General features: G+C 39.1%; 2 protein-coding genes across 2 annotated transcripts in view; one reads left to right on the top strand and one right to left on the bottom strand.

Annotated features, from left to right (window-relative positions):
• LOC120800730 (homeodomain-interacting protein kinase 1-like) overlaps window positions 1–10,357 on the top strand; it is a 13,476-nt gene extending 3,119 nt beyond the window's left edge. The window contains exons 2-9 of the mRNA XM_040147025.1: window positions 7,718–7,917; window positions 8,044–8,232; window positions 8,381–8,562; window positions 8,717–8,840; window positions 9,211–9,294; window positions 9,406–9,578; window positions 9,667–9,815; window positions 9,963–10,357. Of these exons, the coding sequence (XP_040002959.1) occupies window positions 7,718–7,917; window positions 8,044–8,232; window positions 8,381–8,562; window positions 8,717–8,840; window positions 9,211–9,294; window positions 9,406–9,578; window positions 9,667–9,815; window positions 9,963–10,357 (1,496 nt within the window). The remainder of the gene's footprint in view (window positions 1–7,717; window positions 7,918–8,043; window positions 8,233–8,380; window positions 8,563–8,716; window positions 8,841–9,210; window positions 9,295–9,405; window positions 9,579–9,666; window positions 9,816–9,962) is intronic.
• Window positions 10,358–11,590: 1,233 nt separating this feature from the next.
• Window positions 11,591–24,451, bottom strand: cxcl12b (chemokine (C-X-C motif) ligand 12b (stromal cell-derived factor 1)). The gene is made up of 4 exons (XM_040147363.1): window positions 24,319–24,451; window positions 21,813–21,930; window positions 16,384–16,467; window positions 11,591–14,425 (listed from the first exon to the last, which is right to left on the bottom strand). The coding sequence occupies exons 1-4, from the start codon at window positions 24,383–24,385 to the stop codon at window positions 14,386–14,388; spliced, it is 309 nt and encodes a 102-aa protein (XP_040003297.1). The 5' UTR covers window positions 24,386–24,451; the 3' UTR covers window positions 11,591–14,385.
• Between the last annotated feature and the right edge of the window lie 618 nt (window positions 24,452–25,069).

Here is a 25,069-nt window from a genome sequence, read left to right as displayed (position 1 = left end):
AGGTTTCTTCCCGTTAAAAGGGAGTTTTTCCTTGCCGCTGACATCGAGCGCTTGCTCATGGGGGAATGTTGGGTCTCTCTAAATATAACTATTAAGAGTCCGGTCTAGACCTGCTCCATATGAAAAGTGCCCTGATAAAACTTCTGTTATTATCCCTCCCTAACAACTATTCACACTTGGCCTCATGACCCCAACGGCTCTAACAACTGATGTTACAACAACCCGGAGCACTAACAAACCAAGTGACATCAATGGCTTTCAAGTATCTACAGCCAAGTCCAGTTGCCCGCGATTCAGTCCTTCTTTGATAATCATGACCTGGATGACCAAGAATCTTCCAAGACGTCATATTCTTTATTTTTCCCTGGTAAATTGTTTCAAAGCAACTTTGAATTTTTGACCTGATGTCAATAAACAACAAATTCACTTGAATTCCTTCTTGTGTGTGCTTTGGAGATGACACTACAATTGTTTGATTAATTCAGTTATATCACAGATGCTGAAACAATGGTTAAACGATCAAATATTTTGTGATCATCCAAAAATCAATGGTCACTTTAATTTCCTGAAGTGCAAGGTGACACTTTTTGTTTATTTAACAATCCATAACCCAAGGATACACTTTTTTAATAATATTAAAAAAAATAAAAAAATAAAAGTAGAAGTGCTCACATAGTTGCCTATTAATTTGATGGTGATTGTCTAATTGTTGGTCTGATTTGTTTACAGTATTTACAGCAAGTTGTCATAGCTACACAATTCTTTAATCTTTTGAAAACCTTAAAAGACTGCACTTCACTCTGTCCATCAGGCTGTCCCTTTGGTCAATATATTAAAACTACTACACAGCAACTGCTAACCTGATTTCCATTACATTTGCTCTGAAATTCATGGCGCTGCAGAGGATGAATATGTATTTCTTAGTAACTACGAAACCTTTTCTTTAACAACATCATGTCAAAATTTCCCATTTAATGGAAGACACTGAAAATCTAAGGGGCTACTGACATCTAGAAATTTCGCTTGTTTTGTTTTCACATGTTCAAACATAAGGGATGTCCCTGCATGGAAACAGTGATCAACCTGTTTCCAATAGCATTGCCTGTGACCCTGCTCGCCACTGTAAAAATCGAGAAACGCTGAACACTTGGTCATGATGGATCTGAGGATGTCCCAAAACCCCCCAGAGCTGTTTACGTTAATGCCTATGGGTTTGATAGAGAAGAAGTGGTTTGTGCTTTCTTTTTTCCTCTACAATGGCACTGCCTTTGACTCAAGTGAAAAGAGTGATCACTGTAGGCATCTCAAACCTTGGTTTTGATTCTTTGTTTGTTGATGCCGATTGTTGATAGTATGTCTAAGTCTTCAGTTAGTCGTCTGTAGGGGGTTACCAGAGCTTCCATGTATGTGGAGGGGTCAGCACACAGTCAGAAAGATGAAGGAGTCAAGCACATGCTGCTGAAGGGATTACAGAGTGGTCAGATTCGGGGCAGCTGTTGTTCAGAACTTTTCTGTTGTTCACAGGGAAGTGCTTTGCTATAAAGTCCTACATATACATTCTATTTACCTGACTCAGTGGTGAAGTGAGCCAGTTTGTGCTGTCTTCTGCTGCCCCATTTGTTTTTGAGTCTTTTTTCCTGTGAAAAAACACTGACATTTACAGTAAGATTCATCCTTACAACAGCCTTCAAAAATGTCAGCATAGATTACCTTACATCACTTATAATTACTTTTACTGTGCCTTGATAGGTGGTACTTTCAGTTCGTATGTTAATCCTAAATATGGATTTTCATGTTTTGAGAGTCACAACTTTATCTATATGTGTTCTCTTGCAATGTTATGTTTGTGTTTGCTTTTGTATGTATCTGATTCCATCCTTGGCGTAAATTCTTCATCCATAACAGAGAGTGTTAAGTCTTTTTTCAGTTTGTGCGTGTCCTTGGTCTTTCATCATCAGGACAATGTTCTTATGTTTTTCCTGAGCAGGAAACATAATGTTAGCATCTACTTTTTCCCCATGGCTTTTTTTTCATACAGCTACTTCAGCAGGAAACTGGAGGAATTACACTAAGATTCTTAACTTGCCCCACTGACATCCTTCACTTTCACTATAAACACACACACACACACACACACACACACACACACACACACACACACACACACACACACACACACACACACACACACACACACACACACACAAACACAGACACACAGCCCTGTGTGGTTTTGCAGACAACATGTTTCCTATTAACTTCCATTCAGCTGGGCTGGGTATTAAGGTTTTCAAAAATGTATGGTCGAGAGCCTCAAATCACTCCTAGACCAAATCAGACGGGTAATTTGTTGTTCAACGTGATTATGTTCTCTGTCTCAGGTGATTTGAGTTGAAGGCTGCTGTGTGCTGAGAAAAGCAGTGTTGTTTTCATGTGGTTACTGTTTGATTCAAGATGAGAGAAGAGTAGAATATGGAACATATCTCTTTACATTTTAGGTGTTTTGTTGAACATCATATTTACTGCAAACGCAAAAGTAGAAAAAGTCCTTATATCAGTAAAATCAAAAACAAACTGGAGTGTAAGGTTTAAAGCCACCACTGCCAGTTACTAATCCTTGACTGTAGATCTATAAAAAGTAAAGTGATAATAAGTACCTGGATTTTTTTCCCTTTATTTCTGCCGTACTGTAGAACAGCCTTCCATTAAATATCAAGTTGACACAAGCAAGAGCGACTTAAAGAGGAGTGGTCAAAACCTATTTATGTAAAATTTTATTCAAGCTAAGAATCTTTTTTGTTGTATTTATGTGTATTGATATGGACAATTATTTATTGGTTTAGTTTAAACTCATGTAATTTGGGTTTTATGGTAAGATACTATTGTCTAATTTTACATTACATGTTTTATATCTGCTTTTCATCTCTATGGCCCTCCAGCACTGCCACCCCATGGAAATGACAGAAGCAGGTTGGATGGGCAGGAGTAATTGCCAAAAAGGTGGTATTAATGAAACAGGTAAAATATTAATGGACACCAGGAAATTAAAAAAAACAAACAAACAGATAAAAGGCATCAGATCAAACAAATTAATAAACAATGCATTCATTTAACATTCATTAGTTACTGCTGACATCACAGTTTATCTCTGGATACATACACTACCATGAGTACACCAACTCTGACAAAATGTCACTTACAGCAGTGTTATTTTATACTATCTTAACAGTGTCCTGCCCCTCACTGCTGAGAGGACCTAATGATGCGAACCTTTTTTCACTATCCCTGATTGAAGTGTTTGCCTTAAACATATAGTCCCTCCAAAGATAAGTAGAAATAATTAAAACCTAAAATTAAAAAAGGGGGCCGATAGATAAGTTACTATATTTAATCTTTATTAGGTATTTTTGACAGATTTCTGAAAATCCATTATCTGACAAAAAACAGCTGTGTTCTGACAAAACATGAAGGAATTACACATTTTCACAGTGTTAAAAAAGTTAAAATGGCAGCCAGTCTCCACTGCCTGTATTTTTGAGACAACTCTTAAATCAGATACACGAACAGCCTAATCAGGTGAATTAAATCCAGCAAATAGACAGCAGATACAGTCAGAACAGTATATGTTTTATGTACATATTGCTGCTACTTTTGCCAGACTACGCCACTTTTGTTCCAAACCTTATCAATCACATGATTATTCCTTATCAGCTTCATTCACATGAAAAAAAGGCATTGTTATGCTACTGTGTTTGATATGACAGTGTAAAAATCTTCGTTTTTCTAAGTCAATAACTCTGAAAACCACAACTTAGAATATGATGAAACTATAATAATAATAATACATCATGGTATCAACCCAAGGAGTTCCTGCTCCACCTATGGACCTTGTGCACAGTTTGTATGTTAGCATAATGTTATGCTGAATGAAAGCACGCACAGAATATGCTATTATACTTTGTCATGCAATAAGCTTGATGTGTGTTGTACACTCCATCATATTTTTCGCTGTGTCCTTGTAAGTTCCAGTTTTCCATCACCGCTTATGTCAGCATTTACTCTGCTGCCTCATCTGTTGATATGTCTCTTCATCAATCTGTGCTTTTATTGTTCTCGGTTGGGCAGTGCATGTCTGATTCAGACTCTAATTAGCTCACAGGACTTATTTTATTAGTCACAACTGGCTTGTGATATTATATTGAGTTTTATTAGGAATATTTCCCACACTGACCGGATGCCTCTTTGTGTTTGGTTAGATTTTTGTCTCATTGTAAAAATCTCCAAATTCCTCAGCTGAACTGGATCAGAGTAATGTGTCAGTAAAAGTACATATTAATAAACATTCTGTACTTATTTCGGCCACCTCCATCATTGCCGAGTCTCAGCTGAATAAGTACAGTATAGAAATCCCATAATCATTTCTGAATGTGCCCAAAAGGCCAAAACATGCAACTCTGACCCTCTAAACCGCTTGGTCCACATCCAAACCGTGTCTCATGTTCCTCGTATGTATCTGCACAGAGGTCAGAGGAGAGAGCTGTACCATGAAATTAATCCGCTTTACATGGTACCATTTTATCAGAGATGACAGCTTTATTATGTTACATGGGCTCCCTAGTGCTGTGGTCAAGTAATGAAGGAATGAATGAATACTTTTGTAATCTCAGGTGTTAAAATGGCAGACAGGGATGTTAATGGGCATTACATGTGCCTTTCCTCTTTACTCCTTTCCAAAAAGATTTGCTGATTAGGTTTCATTTCGAGGGTGGAAAATGTCAAGTGATAGTACCGTTGAATTATTCATTGAGCCCGTTCATATGCATTGCCAGACTGCTTGCGTGAGGTTTTGGCTTGGCAATGCAATTCTGTTTGAACTGTTTTTTTCTGGTGAACCTGTCTACCTGTCGGAGGTGTGGTACCGCCACTTTTTATTAACATCAAAGTCAGTAAGTAACTCCTTATTACAGTTCTTGAAGGAAATAAGATTCTCGACCTCCCCAAACACTTCTGCTAGGCATTTTCCACTTCAACGTGTTGCTCATGGTGTTGAACACACTACTGGACTCTATAGCTGTGCGTCATTTACCTGTTTTTAGTTCATTATTTGATTTTCAAGCCTCCAAATAGCAACCCAGTTATGGGCTCAAAGTAGGGTAAGCAGGATTTTGAGCTTGTAAAGTGATGTTCACAAATAATTCCAAAGTTTGTAGTTGTAAATCAACCATTGTAAACCTGTAAAAACAAACAAAAACAAAAAAACTGTATGAGTAATTCAAAGAAAAGATTTGTATTTGAAAAAAAAGGAAAGAGACTGTGTAAATAAAATCTATGACCAAATGATATCAGTGTTGAGGTTACACAAAGACACTGAAAAAGGAGTGCTCTTGTGAACATCTATGTACAGGTACACAGCAGAAATCTGTGTAAAACTCGCTGCTCAAAGTTCCCACACTGTTTGTGACGCTGAAGTGAAAAGTACGAATTCTGACCTTGTCTTTACACCTTTATGTGATTGGCCAATGACAATCCAATCACAACGCAAAGGGCAAGTGGTTTTGTTACCTGAAAGGTATCGTACATTTTCACTTATTATTGGATTATTTTTACTGATCATTAATTTGCAAGTAGAGTTTTAGTTTCTAAACTCATCATGATTTGTATGTAAAATCTTAATCTTTAAAGTAGCTAGTAATTATAGCTGTCAAATAAATGTTGAGATGTAAAAGGTACCATATTTCTCTCTGAATTGTTGTTGAGTAGGGGTATAAAGTAGAAATACCCAAGTAAATAACAAGTAAATTACCTTTTACATTGGAATAAGAGTGGGTCAGTAGTAACTGCTTGCAGAACATGTCTGCCTTACAAAAAGAAATTGCTGGGAAGTCAGCTTTCCACAATTAATGATCCTTGTCTGTTGAATGCCAGCAGAGGAGTCTAACAACCAGGCAACAAAGACACAGTCTGCTTAGTCCTGCATTGCAGTGGAATGACTCATTAAATGGGGATCATTGCAAACCTATTGTACGTGACATCTCCTAAAATGAGCTGCAAATTTTTTCAGAAAATGCTAATATACAAAGATGCACTAAATCTTTTTCTCTGCTATGGAACAACTGCGACTCCTCATTCCTGATAATTGATGGCAAGTGTGTGTGAGTGTGTGTGTGTGTTTGTGTGTGTGTGTGTGTGTGTGTGTGTGTGTGTGTGTGTGTGTGTGTGTGTGTGTGTGTGTGTGTGTGTGTGTGTGTGTGTGTGAACTATTACAATCTGCTATAAACAAGTAAACACAGGTAACAGGTAACCATGGCAAAAACTTAAAATGTAACTTTAACCCCCAGCTCTGAGTCTGACTCCACCCACACCATAATTTTGAAAAATGGGGGAGGCAGCATTGATAATAGCCTAACTCCCTTGAACGATGAGTCTCGATCGGTTTATATTCACTCAGTATGAGTGCGGTTTTATAGAAACCCACCCACTCAAGGACGGGTGATGGAGGAGGTGGGCCACCCATATCTGATTAGAGGGCGGTAACATTTTTAAAAAATAATATAAATTTCATGACGTAAATAAATCCAAAACAGTTGACTCTACGTCAGCATTGACCTTGCAAGTTTCAGAATGATTTAAAACATAAGATGGCCCATGAAATGCCGATTTTATTTACTTTTATAAGAAATGTCTACATCAACAGCATTAATATAGCATAGGGGCCATCAAAAGCATTGAAATGAACAATGTGTCTGTAAATGAAGTGATTGTTCCTCATTTCTCTCACAAAAGACTTGAATAGAATCTTAGAATAGAATGTTATGACATCATAATACTGAAGCCCTGCTGTGATGTCATGAAGAGTCTTTTGATGTTTGGAACTGGTCAGTTTGCCTTCAGCTGAAAACACTTCACGACTTACACAACAGAGTTAGTTGAAGCACTTCACTACTTACAGAACTTCACTACTTAAAGAACAGAGTTAGTTGAAGAATTAACAATGAAGAAGAGAAACATTTTCAGAAACATTTGCTGTGGCAAAGGGACTTCAAGTAGTCACGCGGACCGCTGTTTGACAGCAGATAAAACTGGTAAGGAAAACTCAACACATGTACACACACACACACACACACACACACACACACACACACACACACACACACACACACACACACACACACACACACACACAAGAATCTGAATTTTATTCTACTTTATATGTCGACTCCACTACATTCCAGAGAGACGTGTTTTTACTCCATTGCATTTAACTGACAGTTGAAATGTGATTACTATGCAGGTTAAGAGTTTGAAAAAGTGCTTTAACTTTCGATACTTTAATGACATTTTTCTGATAATACATACCTGTACTTGTAATCGAAGATTTTTACACTGTGGTATTGCTTCTTTTACTTAAGTGAATTATCTGAATAACGAAGACCAGTGTAGTATTTGATCAAATGTTTCCCCTCATTGAGTGTATTTTGTTCTTGTCATTCTTTGGGAATACCACTCACTAAAAATGGACATGATGCCATATTCAGTATCTGACATATTATTCTTCTACATGTGGTCGTAGAATGAAAACCAAATGTTTATTTACATGAGGATAATGAATACTTCAGCTACATTTGAGCATTATGTGTTGACTGAATGAGCCCTGCGGACTCCATGTTGTAACCTTCACGTGTTCTCCTTTTCTCTTCATGTTCTGCTTCTCTGTCAGTGGTCACAAATGACAAGAAAAATTCCGAGAGCTCTGAGGTGATAGTAATAGACATATTGTATAGCAGCACAAGTCGCTATCTCATGAAGGATGTCATCGGTGAAGGGTGCTTTGGCAAAGTTGTCAAGGCTGTGAAATTAAACACATCAGAGCCCGTGGCCCTCAAGATCCTAAAAACTGAGGCTGCCGCTAAAAGAGAGGTAGATCATTTAATTTGTTTTGATAGTGAAGTTTTTTCACATTTTCTTGCCTAAGTTTTGTTTCTTAAATGAACTGATGATACCATGCTCTGTCACTTACAAGTACCTATGTCATTTTCTACACAGATCCAAATGCTCGAAGTAGTGAGCGTTCTTGACCCAGTCAAGAAGAACGTGGTTCAGTTCTTGGAGAAGTTTCAGCACAGAGGACATACCTGTCTAGTGTTTGAAATGCTGGACAGGAGTCTTCATCAACTGCTCAAAGAAAGAAATATGCCACTGTCTCTCAGTGAGATACGACCAGTAACGCACCAGGTAAAGACTATGTGGCTTTGATCAATCTTTCAACAATTAATAGCAATATACTAAGCCAGCTGAGAAAGAAGTTACATGCTTAAGTAACAGCCTGCACCTTGGTCAATGGTATCTTTAACTGTCTACATTGTGTCCTCTGTCTCTGCAGTTGCTGATAGCCTTTGACGCTCTGAAGGGCATTGGCGTCGTTCACGCGAACCTGAAGCCAGACAATATTATGCTGGTGAACCACCCGGCTGAGCCCTTCCGGGTAAAACTTGTAGATTTTGGCGTGTCCTTCAACACCTCAGAAGAGAGACAAGGGATGAGAATTCAGCCTCAGGGTTGCAGGTAAATTCAATCCGCAAAGCTCATCATTTAACATGTTTGCAGTTGTGTGTTTATGCTGTAAATGATCCAGCGGATGCTGTGTCAATCTCCAGTATGCATGCTGCATTTGACAATGTACTTAATAGCTCTTGTGGTTCTTGTATGCTACACATAGGGCACCTGAAGTCTTCCTGGGTCTACCCGTGTCCGAGGCCATAGACATGTGGGGTCTTGGTTGTGTGCTTGGGTTCGTGTACCTCGGAAAAAGGCTGTTTGCGGCAAACTGCGTGTACCAGTCAGTAAGTAGCCAAATATATCTAGATTTGAATGCAAAGACTGTAACATTCTGCCCTACACACATGTCCAAACCCAACAGGGGACTTGATGTAGTGTGTCGGCTGATGTGATTCTTAATATTCTCTCTTCAGATTAGAGGCATCGTAGACATTCTGGGCCAGCCAGCTGACCACCTCCTGAGTGCTGGGAAACACACCCACACATTTTTTAAGGTGAACCAGCACTGGGACAACCCTAGATGGTGGATGAAGGTATTTAAACTTGGTTCAGTTGTTCAGCTTTTTTTTTATCTCCCAATTAGACAAAAAACTCTTTTAAAATGTTGAACACATTAAGGAGGAAGTATCTGACATGCATGTTTTGTTCCTGTAGACCCCGAGGGAATACCAGATTGGCACTGGCATTGAGCCCAAAAGATGGCACCCGCATTTAAGAAACCTGGATGACCTGATTAGAGTAAGTGGTCAATTTCTTGACTAAAGAATGAATTGATCTCAATTAGCTCTGTCGCAGAGAGAGACAGGAAGCAGATAAACTGAACTGTCACCCACTTTGTTTTAAATCCAGCACGACCCAAGGACGCAGGAAAACATTGAGCTGGAGGATCAAAGAGCATTTGTCAGTCTCCTGAAATGCCTGCTAAATACAGATGCAGAGAAGAGGATCACTCCGGGGAAGGCTCTCACTCACCCCTTTGTCACAATGGCCCATCTGGTGGATGAAGTAGAGATCAGCTTGTAGTAAGTTACTGTGTTTTGGTTTCAGTAGGGTTGGAAAGATTTGTTTAGTGATTGAGTTATCATTAATTTATTGTCATGTTTTATTCAGTGCCAAGAATTCTTCAAAGAAAATGGCGGTCGTACCAATGGACAACTTCGATGAGGAGCTATCTCCTAATGGTGAGGCTGAGGGAGAGCCCAATGATGAAGAGCCTTCAGCCACAGCTCATTTCAATGACGCAGCTGTTCCTCGCTCCTGTGAGAGCGTTAAAAACATGCCTCGCTCATCTGATGGAGCAGAAGCTGCTGCAGAGATAGAGGATTTATTTTTTACAGCTTTAGAGGAACCAGCTGTTTCTCGCTCCTGTGACACCGTTAAAAAAATGCTTCATTCATCTGATGGAGCAGAGGCTGCTGCAGGAATAGACGCTGCTGGCTCAGCTGTAGAGGAACCAGCTGTTAACCAAGTTGCAGGCAGTCCAGCTGATGGTGAAGCTCGGGAAGAGCCTAAAGATGAAGAGCCTTCAGCCACACCTCCTAAAAATGATGCTGGCTCAGCTGTTCCTCGCTCCTGTGGCAGCGTTAAAAAAATGCTCCATTCATCTGATGGAGCAGAAGCTGCTACAGGAATAGACGCTGCTGGCTTAGCTGTTAGCCAAGGTGTAGCCCGTCCAGCTGAAGAGACATCGGCCAATGGCGGGTCACCAGATGAGTGTCCGCCTGCCAAAGTTAAGAAGAGCCGACTGAAGAGAATCCGGAAATTCTTTGGCAGGACAATAAGGACCTTGTTTGGAAAGTAAAGAAATGATTAAAAGAAATCTTGACTGTCATATTCTTACACCGATCAGCCACAGCATTAAAGCCAGTAACTGCTTTTAATGTTGTAGCTGATCAGTGTATGAAGATGACATTCAACAGGCCAAAGAGGAGGCCAAAAATGGTTGTTAACACTCCTGGGAAGGGATTAAGGGAGAGAATTGTAGGTGTTTCTCTCTCAACCCAACCGGTCGAGGCAGACGGCCACCCATCCAGAGCCAGGTTCTGCTCAAGGTTTCTTCCCGTTAAAAGGGAGTTTTTCCTTGCCGCTGACATTAAGCGCTTGCTCATGGGGGAATGTTGGGTCTCTCTAAATATAACTATTAAGAGTCCGGTCTAGACCTGCTCCAATCCAAAAATTCCCTGATACAACTTCTGTTATTATCCCTCCCTAACAACCATTCACACTTGGCCTCATGTGACCCCAATGGCTCTAACAACTGATGTTACAACAACCCGGAGCACTAACAAACCAAGTGACATCAATGGCTTTCAAGTATCTACAGCCAAGTCCAGTTGCCCGCAATTCAGTCCTTCTTTGATAACCATGACCTGGATGACCAAGAATCTTCCAAGTCATCATATTCTTTATTTTCCCTGGTAAATTGTTTCAAAGCAACTTTGAATTTTTGACCTGATGTCAATAAACAACAAATTCACTTGAATTCTTGACTTGAATTTCACTTGAATACATTTTCAAGCTGTACGATAACGCGGACTCTTCAATGACCCAGGTGGGTTAAGATATAAATGATGATGCTGTAGAAAATAATGATTTATAATTATGGTCTGGTACACCTACAGCAGCAGGTGTACCAGGCCAGACCAGACCGTTGTCATGAGAATAATAATAAAACCCATAGGAGCATATGGAACAGTCATTGTTTGGTTAAGTTTAGGCACAAAAACAACTTGGATAAGGTTTAGAAAAGATCATGGTTTTGGGTTAAAGTAAGTACTTAACGTTAGGTTAGAGGACCTGTGTCGTCATGGTTACAGTAATAATAAATTGTTTATTAACATGGGTCCATCCAGGCTGTTTCTGTAAATTGTTTTATAATTTTTTTTACATCCTAATAATCAATAACCATTTATTGTAGCTTTAAATAAAGAAAATACACAAATAAATACTGAACTATCACTATTTTAGATATGAAAAAAGATCATTTTTTCTGAAATAATGAGAAATAAATTTTTATTTCATATGACTTTATTTAAAAAGGGCTTGAGTATCATAGCTAAATACTGCCTCTTGGTTTACAAACAGTGAAAATACACAGGGTAATACCCGAATACATCTCATATATATGAAGAATATGTGTCAGAAGCTGCCTCAAAAGAAATAAAGTTATTTCACATTGTCTTGGGGTCCAAAGCAGAACACATGCATGCACTTTATTTTATTAACACAGTAATGTAAAGTAAATGTTAACCTGAATGTGTTTTGATGTGTAAAACTTTTGCGCACATTTGGTCCAAAGTACGCTCTCATCCACCCATTTACCGTAAAAGCTCTGGTGGCGAATATGCATGATAATAAAGTTGTCTGTATATTTGGCAGATATAGTGTAATCAAGCTAAATGTTGTGTACAGTTATTGTTTGATGAGAGGGGCACTAACTGCAAGAGATAAATGGGACCACAGTACTATAAAAATTCACTTTAAATCTGTTTAGTACAGCTAATTGCTTGTTACAAATGTGTCCCATTCACAAAATCATTAATGAAACAATTGCTTACAGTGTGGTAAACACAAATACAGTTGACCACTTTTTTATGTCACAATCTTCTTTCTAGATGTAACTCTGCAGCAATGTGCTTAAACCAGTTAGTGTAATGATATAAAATTAATGTCCATTAACTTCTATGACATTAATGGGAATAAATAACACTTACAGGATTATTGCACTATTAGCTGCATTTTGATAAGATTATCACTTGTAACCAGTCTGTCAGCAAATAGACCATGTCAAAAAAAAAAAAACCCAAACAAAGACCATAAAAATTCCTACAAATGCCAGGACTTGGAAAAAAAAGGGCTGTAATTTTGTGGCATGGCTGCAGTTGAGTGAAATTGAATGACAGCCTGTGGAGTGCTGGGAGTGTCCAGATTGAAAGCACATGTTGGTCTCTCGGCTCTCAACTCGAAGGTTTTGTTCTGTTTAGGATCAGTGGCTCTATTGACACATCATACATCAACCTCAGTAACACTATAAAAAAAAAATCAAATCAAGCATTTGACGGGGACGACTGGTGAGCTGAGCCAAACATTTTCCTGACTCATGTAACACAATGACAGTGGCTTTTGCTTTAAATCACTGTGTGTAGGACTTGATAGATTTTATCCCGTTTTACCCCGAGATTGCCTGATAAGGAACCAATGTGGAGAGAACAACAAACCATAATGACAATATTTATCTTGATTAGCTGATTTTTGTATCCAAATTGTAAAAAAATTGTATCGGTAGTGTTTTATTCATTTGGCGTTGCATACTGTTGATAAAATACTTGCAAATAAACCATTACACGTATGTGAAATATTGCATGAAACCTTGAAAATGAATTTTAATACTGTTTTTTGCATTTTACGGAATAGCCTTCATTTAGTAGCTACTGCCTACTGTACATTGCATTAAAAAAACATTTAGTAAAATTATACACATTAGAAAAATAAAACCATTACATATAAAAGACACATCACACACAAGTGGCTCAAATATATATAAAAAAGGATGATTTCTTTTTGCCACTGTGAACATTCCCTTTGTGACATTGATCATTCATCTTTATGTTTTATATGACAGCTTATTAGCTTGTCATTCCTACCAAGGATAGGTGTTGGTATGAAAATACTGCCGTTAATTTGCTCTGTCGTCATGAGAAACATTTACCCAGTCCCTTTAATAAGGCGCTTAAAAGGCGACTGGTAAAAACATAACTGTGTTTCATATTAGACATAGAAGTCACAACATCCCATCTCAAATCTTGCATAAAATAAACAGTGAAATACATTTATATCAAAGGCTCTGACCCCTTATACTGAATATATAGCACCATAAGATCAGTGATTGTTTCTTAAACAGTTTGCGTGAGCTTCCTCTCTGTGTAATTCCTGCAGCAAGCTCAAAGACAATGCAATACCTGTGGTAGCAGGGGCTGCCCCTATTGGTCACCGCTTGTGGAGGGTTAACCCCACTGGCCAGTCTGTCCAATGACCCTTCAATCTAGGAGTAATGACACGTTCACATCGTAGCAGAAGAAGCTTTTTCATTAGTCTGTAGAATCCCCATCCTAAATATATAATTTTTTTTTTTTTAATGAATGTAAGATCACGTAATTAGAACTCAATCTTTTCTAAAAACATTGAACTTGAGGTAACTGTATTGCTGTAAATATAACTGATTATTGTCAATGGGTGAATTCCTGAATGATACACTTCTTCAGTTTGGCAAACCAAATTTGGGCGATTTAGAAAGGACCATGATGGTAGCATTACCCATAAAACCTTGTGTGTGAGACAGAAAGCTCAATTTGTTCGTTTCTGGCTATGTGAAGTAACAAAATACTATATTGAGACACAAAGTCAGAGTCAGTTCATGTGAAGCACTTTCAACACACACACACACACACACACACACACACACACACACACACACACACACGCACACACATACACACACACACGCACACTCACACTATCTTGCTCTCTTTCTCATGCCAATCGCCCAGCGCTCACACAAACATACATCTGACAACATGCATCCCATCATACAAATGCGTAGCTGCATTTGGTGCTAACATAGAGGGCTGGAGGTGACCATGTGGGCATCCAGAGGGATCAATGGTGGTGCTGGGGACGGCACGACTTGGCAGTGAAGTGCTGGTTCTGCAAGCGGTCCAGAGAAGTGGACAGGTACATACAGCATGTTTACATGCATCCATAGCAGTGACAGCGAGGTATACAGGTTTGCCACAGGGCTGACGACATACATGTCATCCCTTCATGTCTTGTTTAGTTTTTCTTATTATTGCGTCTTCTGGATTTCTTCACCCTGGAGAGAGATTCAGAAGGATAAATATTTATGAGACTGACAACAGCTACATTTCTGAAATTAGCACCAACAGATTCACTGAATATGCTGCTATAAAATAAAATAAAGTCTAATGGTAAATGGAAAACAAACATGGATGACCTACAGTTTGAAGGGCTTATATCTTTAAAAAATTCAAATGTCAGTAGAGAATAGTTGGTCTGGCCAACTGCCAGTGGTGGAAAGTAACTAAGTACGTTTTATCAAGCACTGTAGTTGAGTATTTCCATTTCATGCGACAGAACTTTGCTCCAATACACTTCAAGGGCCAATATTATGCTTTTTACTCCACTGCACTTATCTGACAGCTACACTTACTAGTAACTTTTCAGATCAAGTTTTACATTGAAAAAAAAAACACATGATGAAGCTTCTAGCTTATGATAAATTGTTAAAGATTAGCCCAGTGGTTCCCAACATCTCTGGCTTGTGACAAAAAACAAAAGCTGTGTCTACTTGAGGCCTCTTTTCAAGTTTTTAGTTGTTCACCCAGAAGTTTCCTTCCTCTTAACTCTCAGATGGTTTCATTTAAGCCATCTATTTGAGGTCCAATAATGTAAAATTACAATATAAAAAAAAAAATACAATATTTTACAAAAAGTAATTGGAAAAAAGTGTGTAAACTTTTTTTCTAACAGAGGATATGAATAACAGGTCACTGGTGAAAAGAACGTGGATGCTGTGCTAAGCAGCACAGTCGTGGACACGTTAGGGGCCTCAGCCGTTGGTAAACAGTTTTTGATAGGTGAACATTATAGCATGTAAATGTAATGTATGTGTAACTGTAACTGAACATGAAAAGGGTGATGCTGACAAAGAGCAGCCATACTCACAAAAACAGAAACAAGTTCGCAGTGACTTCAGATGCAACGCACTTATCCACATGTAACCAAAACCACAATCTTTCCCTGACCTTAACTAAAGCACTTTTGTTAGGGGCTATCTTGCCACACACGGGACTCTGGCTGCAAACCCTGGGCTATGACGATCATTCTCCCACCATCCACAACAACCACCTCCTGGGGACTGTTAATAAATGTAACGCTTCATTCATTGATTCAAAAAAAACAAACAAACCATTGCCTCGGAACGTTATCCAGACAGTGATTACGTTTCTCACAAATCATGTTTGTTTAGTTGTATATAAATGTCATTTCTAGGAGACAGAGTTGGTCTGACAGACTGTTTGCTGCTGTGCCACATGCCAGCTTCAATGAACTATGACAACTCCCATGATAAGACTACAGTTTTAAGAGATTTTGTATTCATGCAGGTCCTTTACCAGCATAATAAACAATATCTCGTAGTTCCTCAGAAATTACTTTATTGTTTTTTTTCACATTGTGCACTTTAACTGTTTATGGTTTTTTTAAGAAGCAGACATGCAGCCTGGTGATAATCACCACCAGACACATTGGGAACATGTTTTTATGAGGAATTGTAGAAATTTAACTACATAACTCATTAAAAATGAGCTGTTGCGGTTTTTGCTATAAACAGTTTTCGAACACAGTGCTTCTTCCCAATCCGATCAACTCCGTCGCTGATGTGTAGTAAGTGATGTTAACTATGTGGAAGCTGCTTTTTAGAAAAAAAAAAAAAGTCACATTAAAACACTTCATTCTTCTGTCTCAGACACATGCTTATGAGATAGAAAGAAGCAGAAAAACCAGTGGCGGATTTATCACCACTCTTACTTCATGCTAATTATGTCACAGATAATAACTCAGCTGCTTACATCAACCGTGCCAGTGTTTTCAGTGAATTCATTGTCAGCAGGAAACTGTGAAATGGCCTTTTTTAACAATGGTTTATTTCTTCCTTGCAAGCTCTAAACTCAGAAGAGAGCTGTATTTCACTTCTGTCTCTGCCAGCAATGCTGGTGTCTGAGCAGAGAGAGTGAGGAGGTTTTTTCTTACTTGTTAATGGCGTTCTTTAAGTACTGCTGCAGCCACTTGGTCTCTGGGTTGATGCAAACTTCCCTGTTGCTCTTCAGCTTGGCACTGCAGGATTAAAAAAAAAAAAAGGAATTAGACTCCATATCTCTCTCTTTTTGTGTGACTAACCCATTTTACACGTAGATGTACATTTGCTTTTATAATTTCTAGACTTACGCTGGTGTTCACATGAAACAGAAGCGGCAGAGATAAAGAGGAAACTAACTATTTGAGTCTAATGTAAATCAATCAGCTTCGAGGACATGTCCTGTACTGGAGAATATTTTCAGCCCCCGGCCTCCTTTGTGGCTGAACATCCGGTGGTGGTGTACAGTACAGAGATTGTATCTGCTTTATTAGCTGTGTGGTCAACCAAGCTGTTACAGGACCTTGCAGTAACCTCAATGAAGTGTGATTGTCAATTCAATTAACACTGATCCTTAAAGAAGCTCATTTAAGTTCCTTAGGTTTTCTGCAGACAATTCAACAGGGAGCAGGGCTGTTGATGGGACAAATTACCTTCTAAGGACCACATCAAAGACTTTTCCTAAGCACACTAAGTTGATTTCCCACATCTCAGGGAGCCAGCAGTTTTGATTCATGTCAGTAACCAGTGAATCAACTTGTAAAAACAACTACAGTTGCTTGGGAGAGGTAATCACAACAAATTTTCTATCACCTGTAATCTTTTCAAAGTTTCATTATGGCCATTTGCGAACACTAGTGAAGTGTCGGTATTCATCTAACAAACAAAAAAACAGACATGAGAGTTGTGAGATGCATATTGTGAACACTGAACACTGTTTTCTGCATTTAAATTGTTGTATCAAATGTTGGAATGAGCCTGAACACTCACTCACTTGAACTCACGACTGGACTCTGATTTAAAATAAAGGTGACAAATTCTTCACTGTGATAGACTGCCTTGCTCAAGCAAGTTTCAACTCTCTGACTTTTCAAGTGCTGAAATCTATGTAAAAAAAAGAATGCCTTCTTGCAACATAGGAAAATTAACAAAAAACTCATTGTAGCCTATAATTTAGATAATGGCAGTCAGATATGTAGAATATAAGCAACTTCAAGTTATTAAACCCAGACATGCCCACCCCTGGCCTTTTAAACTCAAAGGTGCCACAGGCATTTGTAATTCCCTAAAGCACTATAAAGAGCATAATATATGTTTGGGTGGGTAATAATGGTAAACTTGAAGAGATAATGTTCTAAGGATGCTGTAGATTGACCGCTATGTACCTATATGTCTTTACCTGTGGCTAATAAATCACAAAAGCTCACTTCAACTAATGCTCCACTTAATCTCTGAAGACCTCCAAACATCTTACAACACATCCTGGTTAAAACCAGAGGATTACTACTTCTAACAAACTGTCACCTTAATGTCAAGAGTAAAAAAAAAAACACACCGGTGCTGCTTAATTTAACATCAGCTAACCAGTATTATTTTTTAACCGAAAAAAAAAAGGAACACAGATCCCTTTGTAAGTGCGTATCATAACATGAAAAAAAATACCTCCGCTATTTAACTGTTCAACACTTTTTGTATAAATCAGAGGACCTGGATGTTGAAATGAGCACAAAATGTCAGAGTAATATCTGATATGGTTTATGAATGCTGAGCTCAGAAACACCTCAGCTAAGCTCTAAAAACTTCAGCACATCCTACAACACATCCAAGCTTAAAAGCAGAGGATTACTGCACATAACAGGCTGTCACCCTCCGGTTGGTGATGAAAAATCACAGCTCTCTGTTTCCACTCAGGGACAGCTGGGAGGGAGGCTCACTTCGCAGATCACACTGTCCTGTAGGCCTTGTAAAACTGTCTCTACGCTGCACACAGAACATCCTAACACACAGTCTGATGTAGGTTTAAAAGTTTCGAAAGGCCCAAGTTAACAGTGACGTTGGCCTTAGAGGATACATCTTGCATCACACATCAAAAGCTTCCTTTTTTTTTTGTCATTTTCGCAGGCCTTTTTTTCCCCTGCCAAAATTATTTTAGAACACTATAAAACTTCTAAATCACCAGCTATCAAAACATTGTTCAAGCCAATGTAAGAATAGCATTTTATGAGTGTGGAAGACAGTACAGGATTTCCACTGAATTATGGTAAAACATCCAAAAGGCCTCTTTAAATTCTCAGTCACTATTGCTACAGTGGAGTTGTTTAAAGGTGGTATTAAGGCTGTGCATAATAATGGCATAATTGCATTGCTGTGTATTGTTGTGTTGTCTGTCTAACTGATAGTGGTTGCTGCCTATCCAGCACGCCTTTGTAAATGAGATTTTTAATCTCACTGATGCTTTCATGGTGAAAGAATGGCTTAATAAAAACATAAAAGGAAAATTTGAATTTTTTTAGTGCAGGGACGTCAAATTGATCCCACTCCATGATTTACAGCTCTGCGGTCACAGAGAGTGTGTGTTCTTGCGAGTGATGTCTGGCCTGTTGATAGGGAGCTGGGCCAGATATTTAGGAGAGGATTTTTTCTGTTGTCAGACACTGCTAGGTGAGTTTCAGATCCATTGGGCTGAACAGGGGGGGCAGGCTGTGGGGTCTCAACCCCCCTCCAAACATAGGGGTCTCACACCTCGGTGGCAAAAGGTCGTGTATGAGAGTTAACAACTCCGAGGTGTAGCGCTTCACCGCACCGCTTTTTCCTCCCTCCGTCTCTCCATCACACGACTCTGCAAATTAAACACATTCCTCTCCGCCTCAAACTGCTTTCTGATTCAATTTGTACCCCCACCCTCTCCTTCACCCATGCTACCCCTTTAATGTGCCACCTCCCCAATTCCTCACCCCATTTAGATGCACACACACGAAATGAGCAAATGGCCCCTAAACTTAAAAGAGCGGTTCAGGAGCATCAATCCAAGCATCAGCCCCAAATCCCTCAGTCTAACATGTGACTCAGGAGACCAAACAGCTCAGTAACTGAATCTGTGTTTGCTTTTCCTCCAGGGATGTCCCCTTCTTTCCCTCCTGTTTTATTTTATTAGGGATGGCCAGCTCATCTGCTCAGGAGCGCTCTGTTGTTTTGATGTGTCTCCTTTTATCCTGTTTATCTGTCTGCTTGTCTGGATGACCAACTGAGAGCCTAAACCCTAATTGACTTGGCTGGAATTTGAGGGCTGGAGTTCCGCAAGCAGCAGGTAGTAATTATTTCACAGCAAGTTAATACCAACAGCATGCTGGGACTGGTAAGGGGGGTAGGATGAGGGCGCATGGTGGGACACAGGGAGTGGGGGACAAAGAAGGTGTGGGGGGAAAGAGGCTATAGTGTTACTGGCTTTCTTTCATCTGTCTCAGTAGAGATATAGGAGCAGAGCTCTGCGGGCTCCTCGTCTGAATGACTTCTTGACTCCTTGTGCAGTTTTCTGGAGGGAAGTTAGAGGGAGTTTGTGGATCGGCCGAAGTGCTATGTATCCTTCCTGACCTTTTGCCATTCAGTCACCCCTTCTAACAGTCCCCAGCCCCCGCCCGCCAACTATTTGGCAGAAGCCCCATAGACATTTAGCCTTTTGGCTGTGAGGCTTCTGCCATAGCGAACAAATGAATGAAGCTTTTTAGTTAATGTGTTCCAGACCACTGACATTATACTCAATGTTGCTGGGTAGTTTGAGTCATAAATTTAAAAAAAAAAAAAAAAAAAAATTGGATAAAGGACACAGGGGGTCAGCAGAAATACAAAGGTAATCACTTTGACCCTTAATTATTGCTTCCTTTGCGAAACATAAATGGCCCCCTGAGCTCTGGCCGTCACTGTTTTCCTCTTTCTGAGTGGATCATGTTGTTTTGAACTCAGGCCTCTCATTCAGGAAAGAATAGAAGGATATTAACATTAATCTAGACTGTATTAGATGAATTCATGTTTTTATCAGATCTTTATTTTGTTTTATTCATCAAATAACAGTGGAAAGTGAGAAATAAAAGAGATTAATTGAAACAAAGACAAAACAAAAGAAAGAATAAATACGTAGGGAAAATGGAACACTATAACATATAGTCAGAATGGTTAGCTGTCACCTGACATAGACATAAAAACACTGCAACTATCAATAGTAGCTTGACAGGAATCAAGGATTGCAATATGGGATGACGGAGGCTGAAAAGAAAGCACCATCCACTTAAAGACAGGGTAATCAGTCAACAATGCAAGTACGAAATTACTTGAGGAAGCCAAGTGGAATATAATCAACATTAGTACATGCATATTTTTGGATTACTGCTATTTTCTCACCATATCCGTGATGCTGTTTCATTGGGAGATGAGCACTTTCAATAGCGCTATAACTTCAGCACATTTTGTAGTGAAACTGTTGATTAATGATACTTGCAGTCCTTAAATCTTTTATTGTTCAGTGTGCTGTATGTGTGCATTTGTTTCGGAGCATAGATTTTTTTTTTTTCATTATTATTTTTGAAGAGGTCACTAAATTTAAAAAAAAAAAATGGATTCTAGTTGTTTTCATTATATTAATTTTTGTAAATGCACTGGCACTTTTTCATGTATTTAGAAATAATTTAGTTGCCATTTAATTAAGACTTAATGATATTTCTATTGCTGAAGGATTTCTGTAGCAAATATGTGAATATGCATTCCTATAAATATGCCATTAGAATTCCTTTAAGCTCTTTTTTATTTTCATCATTTGGTACATCTCCACTTATGTATTCCTAAAAATTGTCTGGACCGACAATGCTGCAAAATGAACTTTTTCTCTGCATGTCACTATAAAGACGTTTGGGGTGGGAGATCACACTTACTCATAGCAAACACATCAAATATGATCAGATCAGCTAGATTCCACTTGTCCTGTTGCAATAAAAATTGTAAATCAATAAAATGTAATCAATAAAAATGTTTAGTGCAACATTACAACTTTTACATCAGTGCTGCTCCTGATGGATAGACAGAACAAAGCAACTCATTTCAACATGATGCTTAACAGTGTTTAGGTGCTACATATTCAAGGAGCATCACGTCCCTATGGGCACTGTGCATGGACCCAACGGGGATCAGCCACAAAATGTCCTGTCACCGACCAGCTAGCTGTTTTATACCAAAGCATGAATGTCCCGTAAGAACAAAATAACTTTAAGGTCTCTAAAGATTATTTGTCAGTGACTTGGACCTATTGTAGTCACTTTTTTTTATAAAAAGGGGCCATAGTCTGAAATATGCCAAAAGACTGCAATGTACTAGAAGCTTGACTTGTCTTTGATCAACACAGTCAGTAAAATTCACCTAAATACACCAACATCTAAAAGACTTAAATTCAACAAGCTACATAAGTGCCAGAATAATTTCAACCATCATCAGACATTCCCACCAGGAAATACATTTCTTTAAGTTAATCACTGCAGTAATTTCATACTTAATTACTTACATGACTTGGAAGGGGCAGTTCGGTGTGTGGAGGAACTTGAGCTCTTTGATGGAGCGCTGAGGAACTGTGTGGAGGGTGGAACGACACCAACACCGCTCAACCAGACTGATGGGCTTTGCTGCAAACACACAAGGAAAATGTCAAATTAGCAATAAAGTTAGAAAAGAAATGCGATAAAGCTACAAGGGAATAAGACGTTGACACAAACACTGCATTTGAACTAAATTAGTTGAATGATTATGCAGTTCAGTAGCAAATAAAGTCACTGCTATAGTGTATGGTATATTTTAAACAATGTAAATGTTCCACTGCACACAGAGAAGGGGCTGTTAAGGTCCATAGAAGGAACTACATATTAACATCAACATCAGTTAATATCAAAATTCAAAGACAGTAGCTTCGACTCCATTTCAGTTGTAATTAAATACATCACTTCCCTCAGAGGACAAACTGAAAACACGTTTAATCTACTGTAATAAGCGTTTAAAAGCATGGGAACGTATGAGTTTACCTGATATAGCTGTGAACGACATGTTCATTAAAAAGAGATTAGCCCTTTCTGACCACTCACTCACACACACACACACACACACACATGCATGCAGAATTTTAGCTTTTCACTCCCAGAGCATTCAGCCAGGCCTCTCTAAAGGAAAAGGGCCCTCAACATTCAATTTCCAATATTCGCCTCTTTTATGAAAGAGCACTCTGCGGCTCAGACGGCATCAACAGCCTCTGTGAAAATCACCTCAAGTACATTCTTAAAATTATTACAAATCACCCCTGTGCCTCCACGGAGGCTTGTGGGGGCCCTGAGGACCACAGATGCACACGACTAACTCCAAATACAGGCCATTACAAAACTGATTGTAGTTTTGTACTTATTTGCCCTCTTGAAAAACAGCAGAGTTTCCAAAGAAATTCTGAAGGTTGTGAAAATGTCAGCTCATTCTATGTATCAGCCGTTTCCTTTCCTGATAAACACAGAAATCCAAAAAATCAAGTGCACCAAGTGTGACTAACAGACCTTTGTTCTGTGGTTCAACATATTCCTAACGATATGCCTGTTTATAATGCAACACCAAATGCCCTGCCACAAATGGCTAAATCCTCAGTAATATCAGCCTAATGATTCACACCCATTCAGGCTCTTTTCTCATGCAAACTAAGGGATCATTATGCAGCCTGCAGCACCAGGGCCAGAAGCGAGCATCCACTGCTATCAACACCACATTGTTATACCTAATTAGAAACTAATTAAAAGAAAGCAAAGAGAAAAGACAAATACACACATTTAGACCTAACTCTTTAATGTGCAATCAGGGGTCTTACTGGGGTCGAAAAAACAAGCTTAGCATAATGCAGGCAGGGTGACTCAACACCGTGACTTGTCCCCGACCAAAGTTGACATGAGGGTGATTAATGTGGGGTCAAAACTGCTCCCCACCTCTCATACACAAAGGATTTTAGCTCAAAATACTGAATATAGTAATTCATGCAAAATTATCACCTTGATTTATTGGTCATTAAAAAAAAAATTCTGGTACTAAAATGCTACAGAAAGCTGCAGTAGTGATGTAGATTTACCGATTACAGTCAGTAGGTTGTAATTCAACTTCTATATCACCAATCCCGCGCTACAGCAAATGGTTATTTTCAACATTGATACATTTTCATTTTTCTCATGTAATTGTTTATTCCCCCGTTAACGTCTTCAAGTTGCTTGTTTTCTGAGGCCGACTGTCCAACAACCCAAAGACAGAGATCTCAGAAAACCATCAAAAATTCACACTTGATGAATCAGAATCAGTTAATTTTGGAGATGCTCCTTCAAAAAAGGCCTAAACTATTAATTTATTTCAAAATAGCTGCAGATTAATTTTCGACTAATACATTAATTGGGTAATCGTTTAAGCTCCGCAGTAGGCATTTAATACAGATAAATGGTGGATGAATCAGTATCAAATAAAAGTGTACTCTCTGCTCAGTAGTTTTCCGTGTCATGAACATGAGATGTAACAAAATAGAAACAAAGCAGGAATAGAAGCGCTGGATTTTACTTTAACGGCCAGAGGTGCAACAACACTAGAGGATTTGTCAAAAAGATGTCTTCCTAGTCTGCAACAAGTGAAACTCATCAACCATCAAACCATAAAAATCTGGAGGAATAAAACCTGACAAAGGACCAGCAACAATGTCATAAGTTAAGCTTCGACCTTGAAAAAGAAGTTAAAACTAAAGCCAAAAGGACCTTCATTTAGATACGAGACATTCAGCTGATTTTGTAATACAGACAGTCATTAACTAGCTAATTTTAATAGTTCCTACATAGCCAATATTAATACAATCCAAACAATAGAAGTCCAAGCATCCACATCAAACAGGCAGCAAAATCCTTTCCCAACCTTTAACAGTAAAACATCTCATGTAGCAAAATTTCCCCTAGAAAAAAAATCTACCAAAACTCCCAGTAATGATCTCTCTATCGTCCCTCTCCTGGACTCACCACTGGAGGTTGGTGTGTGTGTGGCCACGGCCAGCAGAGCCATCAATGCCAGCAGTTTGACATCCATGGTGGTGGGCTAACAGGCTGCAGGTGGGCTGCTCTCACTCTCTCTCTGTCCCTCTGCTACAATCCAGGGCACAACTGTGACCGCCAGCTCTGCTCTGCGCTGTGTTAAATCTTCAGATGGGAGATCTAGAGAGAGAGAGAGAGAGAGAGAGAGAGAGAGAGAGAGTCCCACTTCCTTAAGAGGGAGGGAGGGGGGGCCTAGAATGCGAGGAGAAGAGGTGAGAGTAGGGGAGGGGAGGGGAAGGAGGGAGCAGCAGCGAGTCAGTAGAGACTTCCTCAATTGTTAATGTGTTGGCTGGGAATCAAGAAGACTGAAGGGAATTCTTTTTCTCTCTCTTTTCTCTGATTTCGCTCCATTTTTCAGCTGTTCACAACTTTTTCTCACTTCTCTTTTAGTTTTTCTGTGCATTCACTTTGACGCTCCTTGCATACACACACACACACACACACACACACACACACACACACACACACACACACACACACACACACACACACACACGCACAGTACTTGCAACTTCCACTATGTCCCAACAAACAGTCACAGACTATTTCAGAGCTCGTTGCTGTTCCACTGATATTGTTGTATATTTGTGAGGTGGGTTTTTGTTTATTGTAAACAATAATTTCTCCACAGCTTCACAAGAAATATTTAAAATCAAATTCAAAAGTAAGAGGTGGGAAG

The sequence above is a fragment of the Xiphias gladius genome, chromosome 15 (assembly GCF_016859285.1).
Source record: "Xiphias gladius isolate SHS-SW01 ecotype Sanya breed wild chromosome 15, ASM1685928v1, whole genome shotgun sequence".
In the NCBI taxonomy this organism is placed as follows: Eukaryota; Metazoa; Chordata; class Actinopteri; order Istiophoriformes; family Xiphiidae; genus Xiphias; species Xiphias gladius.
Note: the sequence above shows the minus strand (reverse complement) of the source record. Positions and strands in the feature narration are given on the sequence as shown.

Bases quoted from the DNA above. Each gene is read 5' to 3' on its own strand.
- cxcl12b (XM_040147363.1), bottom strand. From the start codon at position 24,385: ATGGATGTCAAACTGCTGGCATTGATGGCTCTGCTGGCCGTGGCCACA. The intron at 21,931-24,318 runs GTGAGTCCAGGA...GTGTGTTTGCAG, and splicing joins ACACACACCAACCTCCAGTG to CAAAGCCCATCAGTCTGGTT. The intron at 16,468-21,812 runs GTAAGTAATTAA...TTAATCCTGCAG, and splicing joins AACTGCCCCTTCCAAGTCAT to TGCCAAGCTGAAGAGCAACA.